This window comes from Perna viridis, chromosome 3, assembly GCF_037379345.1.
Source record: "Perna viridis isolate PV_CMFRI_1.1 ecotype Kerala chromosome 3, ASM3737934v1, whole genome shotgun sequence".
In the NCBI taxonomy this organism is placed as follows: domain Eukaryota; kingdom Metazoa; phylum Mollusca; class Bivalvia; order Mytilida; family Mytilidae; genus Perna; species Perna viridis.
Genome location: NC_142447.1, coordinates 31,009,571 through 31,023,495, shown reverse-complemented (window position 1 = coordinate 31,023,495; position 13,925 = coordinate 31,009,571). Strand labels below are relative to the sequence as shown.

At 32.8% G+C, this 13,925-nt stretch overlaps 3 protein-coding genes across 7 annotated transcripts in view; 1 reads left to right on the top strand and 2 right to left on the bottom strand.

Annotated features, from left to right (window-relative positions):
- The window catches only part of LOC148621841 (sperm microtubule associated protein 2-like), a 15,157-nt gene extending 8,316 nt beyond the window's left edge, over nt 1-6,841 (bottom strand). The window contains exons 1-4 of one of the 5 annotated variants that reach the window (XM_088576620.1): nt 6,458-6,633; nt 4,500-4,625; nt 2,870-2,900; nt 125-187 (exon numbers count right to left, since the gene is read on the bottom strand). In XM_088576620.1, coding sequence (XP_088432746.1) covers nt 125-187; nt 2,870-2,900; nt 4,500-4,625; nt 6,458-6,482 — 245 coding nt within the window. In that variant the 5' untranslated portion in view covers nt 6,483-6,633. Of the gene's footprint in view, nt 1-124; nt 188-2,869; nt 2,901-3,122; nt 3,342-4,499; nt 4,626-6,457; nt 6,634-6,718 lie in introns of those variants that run through there. The other 4 variants (XM_088576621.1, XM_088576624.1, XM_088576623.1 and 1 more) reach the window with 4 other exon arrangements.
- Nucleotides 1-10,659, top strand: part of LOC148621840 (uncharacterized) — a 25,363-nt gene extending 14,704 nt beyond the window's left edge. The window contains exons 6-8 of the mRNA XM_088576625.1: nt 6,908-7,078; nt 7,365-7,459; nt 8,020-10,659. Of these exons, the coding sequence (XP_088432751.1) occupies nt 6,908-7,078; nt 7,365-7,459; nt 8,020-8,262 (509 nt within the window). The 3' untranslated portion in view covers nt 8,263-10,659. The remainder of the gene's footprint in view (nt 1-6,907; nt 7,079-7,364; nt 7,460-8,019) is intronic.
- Nucleotides 10,655-13,925, bottom strand: LOC148621839 (yolk ferritin-like). The gene is made up of 7 exons (XM_088576627.1): nt 13,765-13,925; nt 13,411-13,511; nt 12,449-12,595; nt 12,155-12,232; nt 11,891-11,935; nt 11,256-11,369; nt 10,655-10,863 (listed from the first exon to the last, which is right to left on the bottom strand). The coding sequence occupies exons 1-7, from the start codon at nt 13,817-13,819 to the stop codon at nt 10,732-10,734; spliced, it is 672 nt and encodes a 223-aa protein (XP_088432753.1). The 5' UTR covers nt 13,820-13,925; the 3' UTR covers nt 10,655-10,731.

The window sequence follows — 13,925 nt, the reverse complement described above, 5'->3', positions numbered from 1 at the left end:
ATTGGTTTGATTCATTTCCAAACGCAATTAATATGAATTACCTGTACAGACATAGTATCGAATAACACATACCAGGTATATTTTAATAGGATTTCGATAGAAAATGGTTCCGAGTATTACGTACCCAACATTTGTCCACCATTCTATTTTAGGTTCCCGAGGTCTTGATAATTCTTTGAAACGTTCCCTGAAATGAAGCCATGTATTATAACCCTGCGTAATGTAACAGAAATAAAAACACACGATTGGAACCTTGTCTACTCTGTGCAAGGACTTAGTGGCTAGGCTATGTTCAATGTATTTTAATGCTTTGATTGGCTATATGTATATGGAAATTTGCCTTAATAATCTGGTCTTAAAATGATAAGACGATGTCTTCGTTGTCTCTAGACATTTGACTTTCGTGTGATAACTGGAATGTTTGTTGGTGAATCTTTATAAAATTTGGTAAAGTTTTATACCACAACAGTGAGACTGGCATTGATTTCGGGGGTCAGTGTCACAACCCGGTAGGAATAAGGGAAACAACAAGTATTTAATAAAGTTTTAACTATTTATATTTACTGTAAGTTTAATTAAATTGTACTACATGTACAATGTTCCGAACCACAAATAAGTCACACTGGTATTCGTTTTGGAGTTGTGTTATAACCGTTTAGAGTTAGGGACCGAAAATGGCCAAAAGTACGAATTTCAAGTTTCCGGTAAAATGGACGGACCTCTATGAATATGTTACAGTAAGTTACAAGATTTCATACGACAGAAGGAAGGTTTTGGTTGATTGAAGGGATAATGGTCCTTGACATTTAGGAATTAGGGACTGATAGGTATAAGAAAAATTTTCTTGAACTAACTATAAAGTGTATATTTCTTACATCTAATTGCATATTTTGAATTTCACTTTCACTCTATTCTGACACTTATGCGGTGTCTTCACGATTCAAATTAATAACTTTATTTATCAAGCTTGATGGTTGTGTATATAATTGTTCTGGGATCGACGTTTGCGATCATACCAAGCTTTTGCATCTAATAAGAACAACGGGGACAGTTGAGTACTTTCTGGTACATTTCTAAATGTTACGATCAGATATGATCAGGGTTGAGAGTGATCACGATTTTAGCTACAAAATGTACATTTGTACGATTGTTTCTTAGTGGTTATATACACCCGACTAGCCATACAATTCTTAAATTTCTTCAACTTTGACAGAGTTGATTTTAAAACTTGCAGCCATGAGAATTGCAGTAGTTCGGAGGAAAGAAAATGAGCAAACCATGTAACAGATCGCGAATGTCAGTTATAAACGGAAATATCCGTTTTCGGTCGTGAGCATGATTGATTGTTACTTTTAATGCCGTTTCGGCGACCATGATCACATCATGGCATGGTCGTGAGCAAGTGACCCAACAGAATGTAAAACCCATATGTTAACGATTGAACTTTGGAATAGCATTCGATGCAGAAACTGTTTACTAATATATGTTACTGATATTGGTAGGCAACTATAAAAAAATCTTTGACTAAATATTGAGGGAAGAACGACATGTTCCTTTCAGATGAACGTCTTTTATACAATACTTGAAGGAACTTCAACCCCAATTTGAGCTCATCACATTAGTTGACGACCTAAATGATTTTTGTAAATTAATAAAGTTTCCTTTTTCTGTGCGATTAGAATAATACTTACGGTTTTCTACCGACAAGACTTGGTTTAAGAGATTGTATGGGAGGAAGTTTGACAACCTCCCTATTTCTCGGGTACCGACGTTTTTCTCCCATCAGTTAATCCCAAAAAGTGCATTACCCTTCACTGCATTTATTTCCTTAGTTTGCGATTTAACATATCTCATATATTGTATCTGATTTCTGAATCAAATCCAGAACTTAGATATGAATTGAAATTGTTTCAATAACTCAAACTTTGAACATTGGTGATGAAATTTTTAATGCATGGTTGCTTACCCAAAATAAATGTATAGACATGATCTTTCATTTGACAATGTCTCTTTGTTTTGAGTTATATATTTTGTTCTGGTTTATGGAGAAATAATGTTCTCTTTAATTTAAACTTCCGAAAAGTTCTATTAAAGTAATCGATTTTATATTTCAACTTAATTTTATCTTAGCAACATGTGATTCACCAAAGGAAGGAGAGAATTAAACAAATGTTGGCGCTGAGTTGGTTCTTTTACCTAATAAATCTACTAATTAGCTGCTAAACACTACTGTTTATTGGGATTTAAAACAATATCATGCGATAATTTATAATATTTGCTATTTCAATAAAACAAAATGGAAGTTTTATTGGATCACCAATTCTTTAACACCGACAATGTGCAAACTCAACGTACTAATTAAGCAAGACATTTTGATCATCGTTCACATATCGATCACATTTAGCGCTACTTTAATCGAACATTCATGAATCGATCATAGATTAAAAATCTAAAGCATACATTATCATTGATATTTTTTTGATAATATTAAGATGGACAAAATGTTGATACCAAAACCTAAAAAGTATTATTGATAAGTAATGAATTGGAACCGATCTCTAAGCTAACCAGGATCTTTGATCAAACTTTCGGTTACCGCAACCGTTCAGACTGAGTAGATAGGTGACCCATAAATGACCAGTGATTAGTTTGAACGATCAGAACTGTCTTGTTTGATTAGACCGGTTTTGGGGGTTTCTGTACATTGTTTCAATAGTCTAGGTTGCTTTATAACAATGCTTATATGTTTTCTATCTCACATTATTTATGACGATATTATAAAGTAATTTAAAAGTCTTGTTTTATAAAGATTACAATGTATGATCAACATATAATACCAATGTTTATCAATTAGGATATGAAAACTCACCTCCCCGACTGTCGAATTCTTTCATATTCCACTGCAATGAAACAACAAAAATATTTTATTAGAGATTATCTAAATCTCTGGTTTTGCTACGTAGCAACGATCTCGTTCAAAAACTTTATTCTTCGCCCTTTATTTTCTTATCCACAAAACTTTTTTTAAGTCCAATTAGCTGTTGGGTGAATCAGTTATACTCATTATGTTGTCCTATGAATGCTATTTGAAATTCATAAGCTTTCACCTGGTCTATACGTACACTCAAAAAAGTCCGGTCCAAGTTCTTTTATTATGTCCACCTCTGTCATTTTATTGAGGTTTCTTCCCACGGAAGGGATACCAAATACGGCGTTTCTCCTTCCCACAGGGGGATAATTGAGGCGTCCTGAATGTTCACAATTTAACAGCTTTGATATTTAATAGTATCAAAATGATTGATCTTGAGATAGTCTCAAACATGTAGCGCGTGGTTATGGTTTAAAGTTTGTTGGATTGCCAATTCTGTACTTTAGTATCACAGCTATATAGTCTGTGGGGTATATGCATACTTGATCAAAATGACACATTCTTATCTTCTCTTTACTTAATTATACAATGAAAATTGTATTCATTAAGAATGAAATGATAATATGACAAAACTGCACATTGTCGTTACAAATAAACTCATTCGTGCATACCTCGTTACCAAACACGATACTATTTCACAATGGTCATTAAACAACGCCTTTTCCATGAAAAATGTATTTCAATTAGGATTGAATGAACTTGGATGATCTCATTACTATTACCCAAAATATCAAAAATCTAGACAACGTGCACGAGTTTTTTTTTCAATGAATTTAATGTATCTATCATTTTTTTTGTAAATTGAATTGTGCTTTTTAAATGCATTATTTTTTGGAATTGCGTTGCCTCGATTCAAGTCATACGTAGCTAACAAATATTTAAACACCTGGGCACATTAATTTCATACAATTACAATCAGTAACAAAAGAAATGGGTTATATGAAAGGCGTATAACAGATTTAATTATTTATTAATCATATAACAATATATATCTGTATTGATTTTTCTTGGCCTGTCCTTAAATTGTCGACATTTAACTACAATATGCAGATATAATCGAATGCTTATATTCGTGATCGTTGTAAAGATAGTGCTACATGTACTTCATATTGGTGTCAAATTTAAGATAATCGTTGTCGTAATAATTCAAGTCGTTTGATTAAGTATGTTGGCATAAGAATTATAACATTACTGTAATAAGCTCGCCAAATCTAACAGTAGGGTTTTATGCCGTATTTTATTCTGGACTACTCAGTTGATAACCTTGTCTGTTGCAAGTCTTTGCGGGGATATAGACAAGGCATTTAGTAAAGTTCGTAGATAAACAGTCTGATAAAAACGTTTGCCTGTTGAAAATTCTTTGGACTTAAAAGAGTTCGACATACAACGAAGATTATGCTGCAGTATGATTGACTAATGTGCTGATGATCACCACGCATTCCAAAACTATGACCAGACCCAGTGCGTTTCACGATATAAAGCAAAGATTTTATGCAAACTTTGTGTACTCTTCCTACAGCCCAAACTCAAATGAAATTAACAGTGCTCGAAACCAATTTTACAATTTCACCTTCTTCTTGGTCAGTTTCTGTATTACGCCGATTCTCTGGTATTTTTGGCAGTGACCGATTCGTGAAGGTTTTTGCACGTTTAAAGGAATGTCGTCGGAGTGGTGGTTTTGGCAATGGCGATCGTTCTTAATTAAAAAAAACACATTTCTAATAAAATCTGAAATCACTCAAACTTGTCACTGAGTCAAAACTAACGTTTTTTATTCGCTGTAAAATTCATTATGATTTTCATTGGTTATGAAATTTCAAAATCTTTTGGGGTCATAAAAAATTATGTTAATCAAATGTCAGGTGTGGAAAAATGCGTTTTATAGAGGGAAATTTTAAATGATATTATTTTAAAGGGTGATATCTCTTTCGATAATTTTTATAAAGTGTTAGGGTATCGCTATGTTCTTAGAACATAAAATATTTTTTCGGGTATAATACATGGCTGTGCAATACAAGAGTCTTAACAAATTATAGACCCGTTCGTGTTAATTTTCTGAGCCATTTTGTACATACACCTTCCCATAAAAAACACTTTTTTAACAGCTTTCAACGTAGTGTTGAACCTACCTCACAGAAGTATTAACTGAGCCTGCTCAGAAAAGTAGCTCGAAAGGGACTGTTGAAGAATCAGACCATAAGAGATTGCATATTTTGTCCCCCCGAGTATGTCGGGATAGTAGAGGTGCCACTTATCCCTTTATCTGGTTTCTATCATAACGAAAAGTAGTACACGTACACGTTATAAGTCGTAATTTGAATGTACATGTATTGTACAGATATTTAGAACGGACATAGTCAATGACTTGTGACATCGTTCCAATTGTCAGTGTTTCCGTGTACATGACCACTGTTCAAACTCGATCCTTTTAACTGTAAATGATATAATATAGGTTACGCTCAAACAAAACGAATCTATTTAACAGTTATTTGTTAACTCCAAATCAACCGTAAAATATCAGTTTTGTAGATAACACATGCAGACATTTAATAAAACATTTAATTTTTATTATGACACTGATATCCACTAAAAATGAAAATATTTTCTTTCTAAGTGGAAGAGAAAATTGCAAATTTTAAACAAAGAAAAACGAAATGCATGTCCGTAAGTGGTCCTCGTATGCGTGAATTAAGGGGAACGAATATATAAAATAAGTGTCTATAACAGTGAAGTTTCCTCTGGCTCCTTTAAATGATGTCAATGACTTTTGTTTGTTTATTTAGTTGAAAGGAGTCATGATGATATAAATGATGATGCCATTTTTTAAGGGAATTGGATGAGATTAAGGTATCATAGATCATGATAAAAAGGGTAACAGGCTTTTGGTCCAATAACATAGATTTACTGGATATTATAGAGTTGGAGATTTTTATTAGCATAATGTGTACCATGTTTGCTTCATCTGCTTTTATCACTGGTGTGGTAGCAATCATGTTAATTTATAACATTGTAAAACCCAGACTATGTTAAGTATAAAATAAAGGTTAGAGAGAGTTAGTGTAGATAATGACGCCATGATATAGTATCATAAAAGCCTTAAACATTTTCCGTGTTTGTTCAACTCTTGATTTTAATTCTAAGTATGCACTGAAGTTCAAAATAATACATAACACCGTATAATCAATTAGGTTTTTGAAAGGCTTATTTTATTTAATCCTTTAATCAGTCAATGTAATAGAACAAGTGTTATTTGGGACTCGTTTTAATTTTCATTACATTTTCCTAAAGTCAAGACTAAAACAGACCTAAAACCGTTTTTCCATATCTATTCCGTGTGTTCTAACAACTGATCTTATCTTTTATTTATGTTTTCTATTGATTTTGAATGAAACCATTAACTAACATGTATTCCCTATTAATAAAAGTAATAATACATTTAAATGAAAGCTCTATTTAGAATTTTCGAACTACCGATTTCAATAGAGGAAAGATAGCTGTACAAAAAGTAAATAAACTTCTCTATCTTACCTTCGCCTTGAGTTGTTGTTGCCATTTTTCAAGATTTTAAGATTTTTACACCGATTTAAAAGTCCGTTTTACGGAGACCACATGGTTTAGATGATTTGTACTGAAACGGATTTTCAGCTTTCGATTTTCACCACTTAGCGACGACCTTTAACTGCAACACGTGACAAAAGTAAAACCGCGCGAAATTAAAATCCTTTATTGTCTGAGCATTAAAACGCTAGGCAATAGGGATAAAAATGTTCATGAAGTGGGAATACTTACATATATGACGACTCATTTCTTAGTTGGAGAAAGTCCTCATAATATCGACAAAGGAAGGCAACCTTCCAAGTCTGGATGCTGAGATACCTGACAGTATGACCATGTTGCTAACGTTACCTCTGTCGGGTAACTCGTCTTAGTAACGACAATGACATGTATGACGTCTAAGTACTGTTTTATTTTTTTTAGGTGACTGGAAGTCGTCGCCCTCTGAAAATGAAACCACTCCAAGAAAATTAACGGTTGATATGACCACAACAACTAGGAAACCAACCAGGAAATACGTTGCCAGAAGACGAAATGGGCATTATACATCTCCGAAAACTCCAAGAAAAATTCAGAAAATTCGTTCTGAAGAAGGTACATTGTAAACGTATTTATTGTTATTAACCATATGTTTAGGTTTTAAAATAAAGTACTTTATACAGGTCATTAAAATGATGAGTTAAATAAATACATTTTGATACAGATGAATTTTATGCATTCAGTGGAAAAGCACGTTTTGGCTGAAGACCTTTAGTGCCCTATGCAGTCCATTATAGTTGAGTTAAATCAGTGAATTGTAATACAGACAGATTTGTATAATAAACTGTGAAAAGAAAGATTATCTTTAGAAGTCTGTACTTCCATGTTTTATTTCTTCCAGTTCCACTACATAAAGTAAAGAGAAAGTTACACTTCGGAAGGAAGCCACCTACACAGAGAGCTATCCAATCCCAAAATGAAACCAAAAGTAAACAGGTACATGTATATCTGTAAATACAGTTTCATAATGTTCTGAATAGTTTGTACTTTATATTCAATATAATATGTGATATAGAAACAGTATTGTATGGGTGTACACATACTGTTTCTATGTTATTTTCAGTTTGAGTGAACTTTGCCCACTTAAGTTATATGCAGGGTATAGTACCAACATTCAAAATAAAAATCCTGCTCCTGTATAAGTTAAGTCACTGTATCATTTTATGATTTATTTGCAGGTAGTGTGTTTACACAGAAAGATATACATATATTACTAAGTATTTTTGTTCTATTTTGCTCACCCTTTTCTGCCTCAAAAACAGAATAATTTGATAATTGCTCACTTATGTAATAGCTAAACAAATATTAATATATATTTGTAACTCGGTTAAATGCAGTACGGAATTTCTTTACTTACCATAGGTTTTTTACCATGTCAAATTATGGAAAAAATGATATAAATATAGGCATTTGGCTGACAGTCTGAGTTAATCTGTACATAATTGTCTTGTGCTAAAGGAATGTCAGTAAACTTTATGTATATTTTTTTCCTTCAGAAGACACCAACAAGAACCAAGGGTAAAAAATGTGGAAAGAATGGCCCAAATACACAGAAACCACCAAAGCTTTCAAAGGAACTATGGGACTTACTTCAAATGGCTGACAATTTTATCCTTGTAGAGAACATGAGGGCGAAAAATTCAGGGAAATGTTGTGGAGATCAGAAGGAGATTTTCATTAATCACAAACTTCGGGCCTCGCCAGAGCACATGAATTTGTTGATTAATAGACAGCATTAAACTGTATTACTTTGAAATACCTGATGTAACATGTTTTAAATACAATCATGTCTGTGCTCATAGGGGTCCAAACCTGTTTTAGTACAATTATGTCAAAGTTTATAAGGGTCAAATATATACAAGCTGGAAGAGGAACTCAGGTGGAGGAATGAAGCCAGTGAAGTCATTAGGAGTGAAATGTTATGCAAATTAGGTAGGGGTGGGATTTGTTAGGGTAAAGTTACACAAATTAAGTAGGGGGAACGGGATGTTTAGAGGCTTAAGTTTTTAGATTTAAGTTTGTAATGGACTGGAAGTGATTCATTAAGGTAATGCAAATATTTAGCAGAGGAAAGGGAGAATTTTACAATTTTAACAAATGCTGGTTACAATCCTTTGCTTGAAATAAATGGTGCTAACATTGGGATGTTTTATCATGCTGCTTTTTCATTTGAGTACATTGTACTTTTGTTTATTGGAAATGTATTTGTTGTTAAAATGATAGGAATGAACTTGTACCATGTCTATAAATAACTTTTCTTTGCAACATTGTTTGTAATATAAAAGCATATTTTTTTCTTTCATTCAATAACCACAGAATCTTTTATTTTAGAATATGTATATTTTTTTTTTCATTTTTTGTTACAAACTAGTATACTAAAATGTTTTCTTGAAGTTTGAAATTGATTTATTTTGTGAAGTAGCTGCATATTTAAATCAGTCTTTTGTCATTAAAATGTTAGAAATGTTTTCATTATAGGATTCTAATTTGTTGTTCAAGATCTGAGATGTATATTTTATTGTTTTGTTCATGTTTACAGAGTAGTTGTTAATGGTTACATTCTTAAGTTTTTTATTACTATTGAACTGATGAGAGAAGCTAATGTTTTTTCTGAATAATTAAGTATCAGTCTTTATATAAATCAGACAGGAGGTGATTCATGCATATCAAAAGCCCACCAAACTCAGTTTTATTTCTTGAAACCATTATAGATCACATAACCAGTCTTAGTTTTTCATTTGGGTGTTGCGCTTTTGAGGTAAAATTTATATAGATTGTACACGAAATTAGCACTTTGCAAGAGTTATCATTCTTGATTTGGTTTGATTTGGTTGATTTTGGTGGGAAATTAAAGTGTAGTTTTTCCAAAAGTACAGATCTTTATACAGAAAGGAACATTGTCACATAGAAATATAGCATATGTTGACCAAAAAATCATCGCCTGATCCATGGGTTTTTCTACACCACAAATCACTTTATTATGGGCGGTGTCTGAATTTTACATGGACTGGTACTTATGTTCATTACAGTAGTGACAAACACAATCCCAGTTTAGATTGTTTAATTAGATATATATGTACCCCAAAACTGACAAGTAACTAGCTAGATTGTTTAATTAGAAATATATGTACCCCAAAACTGACAAGTAACTAGCTAAGATAATGTCTGAAGGACCTGTTGTAGGCAGAAATATTCTGTTTCCTAGATGGGTTGTTCCATTAAATATTATAAGGTGCTGGGGGAAGGGAATGTTTTTGCCAAGAGACTTGCTCGTAAAAAATTCATTCACAATGTCCACAATTGATGTATGTATAAATTTTAAAAGTTCCCCAGTACCTCATATATGTAAATGGAACAACCCTAACTTGTAGTTCCGACCTGTTATTGCAATTAAATCTGAACAAGGTTTTATTTTACCAACAAAATAGTAAGAATTTTATGCATTTTTTGTAATTATGTGATATTTGCAGACTTGTTCATGATAAACACAATTTTTAACATCAAAATAGTCATTACAACACTGTTTCTACACAACATAGGTCAGTAATTTGAAAGTGTCAGTCTTTGTAAGAATTAATCAGTGGGTGAAACATGGTATGAAAAAAACCCACCATTTTGAAAGTTTAATTTGACTAGCTCCAATATCAGAATCAAGGAAAACAGACAAGGTCTTCCATATCATGTTGGTAAATTGAGTTATAATCTCATTGAGATGCACTGAAAAAGAACATTTCAAGGGCAGATAACCTCACTGTTATCAGTGTATTGAAAAAATTCTGAGCAAAGCCAGTGATGCATAGATCAAATAATTTTCTTTTCGAATAGAGAAAGTATCCTTGAGTGATTTTACATTTTCAGATCCACAGGTTTTTGATATGCATGTTTCAGATTTTTCGCATTTTGCCTGATTCTTACAAATACTTACACTTCAACTTTATATGTATTTTGACAACTGTTTTACAACAATATATTTTATTTTATGGTCAGGTATGATGAACAGTCATGTGTTCAATCTCAAATATTTTTTATTGTTTGTTTTTTTTTACGCACAAGGTGTGCTACACCAGCAATTTGTTACGACTTTTTGAAAATTTTTATATATAATGTACATTATAATAAAACAATAAGCAATTGAAGAGGAGTATGTTTGTTTTATTTTAACCCAGATCAGTTCAAGGTCTCTATAAATCCCTCAGTAGTTCATGTGTTTACATTTTCTCGTCCAACATATATTCCCCAAGACCCTTCTTGACTCTCTTCAGCTGTCGGATCTTGTCTCCAAGGCTTTTAATACTCCTCACTTGTTCATCCAAGAAATCATGCTCCAGAACATGAGAAAGCTAAAATCAAATTAATGTGCATATAAATAGGTTTAATTATGATATGAACCAAGAGCTAAGCAATATTTAAGTCTGTTTACTGTATTCAGCTGATCCAGAGATTTTGGAAAGAGGATTTCCAGAAGGGAAAAGGGGGCACAGGTTATTATTTGCTTATTTTTCCCAAAATATCCTACAGAAAAGGGGGTTCCAACCCAAGACATGCAACTGATCATTAATACATCAATAAACACATTCACGGATTTTGCATGGATTGAAAGCACTTAACTTCATGAAAAAAAACTGAAAGGATTTGTATTGCTTCTTATTTTCGAGAAGGAAAACATGTCAGCAAATTTCCTATCATGCCTTAGATATTGACTTAACCTAGTACCCAAATAGTGTAGACTTACATGAGCATCACTCTCTGTCTTTTGATGGAGATCTAATAACAGTTTGTTAACATATCTCTCCAATACCAGAGCATCCTCCATCCCCATCAAACCATTGTACCAATCATCACGATCCTGTAACCATGGAAACAAACTTCTGCAGAATTCTTTAGAACAGTTTTTGAAAGGATGTCTGACTTTGTATTGGTATTTTATTTTGACTTCTAGTATTTCTATTAATCAACTAAGTATGTTATTTCGTGTACTACAGTACGTAAACATTTGGTAAAACAATCCGATATTGCTTAGCATGAAGTTGCATTTTAAATATGGTAAAATCGCATAGGTGGCAGAACACAGAAGAATGTCGCATAACCAGTACTCGTTAATGATTGGGACGACTCCCACGAGAGTCGAATCCACGACCTCCCACCCTAAAGTAAGCACAATTTCTGAGTACAATTGAGTCAGTTGTTAATGATGTCATCAGTATTTAGAACATTGCCCTACATCTTGTTCTATATTACAGTGAACAATAAAACTTAATCTGAATAATCTAAGGTCAGATATTGCACATACTGTACTGATAAACTGCAACTGATTAAACAAAGAAAAATTGATATAATGTTTAAAATGTGTACGATATATGTATATACCCCGCAGTGGTTCCAATTTTCACTCTTGGCCATAAAATAACAAATCTGAAATGAAAACAAGTATGTTTTATTCGTTTTAGTTCAAAACAGAATATCCATCCCTTTTCCTTTTACAGTTCTAGTTTGTTTAAATTTTAATAATGGTACGAATCTTATGACGTTAATGCAAATTACTCTTAGAGTTACATAATAGATATCGCATTTCATTTCATTAATAATGGAAATGTTTTGTAAATTACCAATATCTATAGAGGAGGTACTTACGCACGATTTAACTCTTCCATTTTCGATTCCAGAGAATTTACTTAATTCATTTGACACAACGTCACACACATCTTTCAGCTGAAATTAAAGTGGACATGATTTTTCGTCTCGATTAGTTTAATATCTATTTACATAATGTCAAACAATCTGTAGTCTACGTTTATTTAAAAATATAATTACTGTATAGTAAATATGATAGAATCTTTTTGGATCAAACTTCATATTTAGTTCACAAAACTAAAGAAACCCACAATCCATTAGTACAAATCTTTGATAGTCAACCGTTAATCCCACCTTGACATCTTGAAGTTTGACCTCTCCACCTCTCTGGTTTAGGTAGTCCATCAATTTCTCCGCATGATCTCTCTCCTCTTTTGAAGCAGTCGCGAAAAATTTAGAAAATCCTGGTAGTGTAACATCAGCTCTTGCATAATACTGTGACTGTTAATGAAAAGATAAGGCTTTGAAGTAAGAAGTACAATTTGCCATCCAGATAGACCACATGACAACTAACTTGGGTTATATTATTCATAATAATAGCACTTGTAATTAAAATTGGCAAATTGCATCAAGAGTAATCAAGAGAACCAAGATTCTAGCGGAAATCAAAAGAATGTAATCCGGGGACAAAGACCAGACATGGAAAACAGACAAACACAACAAAAAACATAAAGTAACTAAAACCATACATACCAAGCAACAAAAGCAAATGAGCAACTCGGACTCAACTAAAAACTGGAACCGTGGACCAGGTGTACCGGTAGGGCAAGTGTCCTCTGCCCCTCCAGAAACACCCGCCGGGTTACTCATAAAAAGTCAAGTTAGGGGTAGACGAAAGAGGAAAGGAAAATTATAACACGTTGAATAAATCAGTTTTCTTGGTGCAGATGGATACACCGTAACGACCCACGAGTTCATGATGACGACCATAAAACTTCTGTATATCTTGATCAAATCACGCTAAATTAATTCTACTCAGCGTTAACGTAAAATCAACGGTACCACTCGAGGGGTAACAATGATTAAAGCGAAAAGACACAAAAGACAAAATCAAACTATAGAACAGGAAGAAAACACGGAAAAATAAGAAAATGAAAAACCCAAAATCCATAGGAACAAACTCGAGGCATTGACCCATTGTACCGGTAAGGTAAGAGTCCTCTGTTTTTTTTTTATTTTATTTTAGAAACTCCCGAGTTGTTCGTGCTCATTTGTTAGACATACAGTTTAAAAGAAAGAAACGCAAGGATACTTACGAAAGCCTGGTAGATGTAACTGGCTTGCAGTTCTTTCTGGATTTGGTCATTTAGAAGGTTCATAGTATTTACTGAGAAACTTTGTCGAATATCAGATACATCTAAAAAACAATAATAATAACATTTTAACTTTCGGCATTATATAATAACTATGGTTTTATTCAATATACGACCATATTCCAAAATATTTAAGATAACACGGAATAATTCTGTGAGTTAAAATGTACAAAAAAAATACAAGGAGAGTAAATATAAAAGATTGGTTTAGTTTTACATTACGTTCAGAATACATTGCAGACTTAATTCGTCAAAAGTTTCATGGACTCTTGGTCCATATATATATTTTGATCTTACCGTCAACCGCAGCACACAAAGCCACTATACAACACAAAACCACAAGCTTATTCATTTTTTTTTCAGATCCAAATTTTGCAATATCCTATACCGACACCTCAATATCAAAAGATCAATTAAAATTGTTTTACTTTATTTATCAGTATTTACAATTTACGTGC

What these genes read in the sequence shown, in the direction of transcription:
- LOC148621839 (XM_088576627.1), bottom strand. Translation starts at nt 13,819, where the DNA reads ATGAATAAGCTTGTGGTTTTGTGTTGTATAGTGGCTTTGTGTGCTGCG. An exon ending in TTTGTGTGCTGCGGTTGACG is followed by an intron (nt 13,512 to 13,764) that starts GTAAGATCAAAA and finishes ATTGTTTTTTAG; the next exon opens with ATGTATCTGATATTCGACAA. An exon ending in TCAAACTTCAAGATGTCAAG is followed by an intron (nt 12,233 to 12,448) that starts GTGGGATTAACG and finishes CTTTAATTTCAG; the next exon opens with CTGAAAGATGTGTGTGACGT.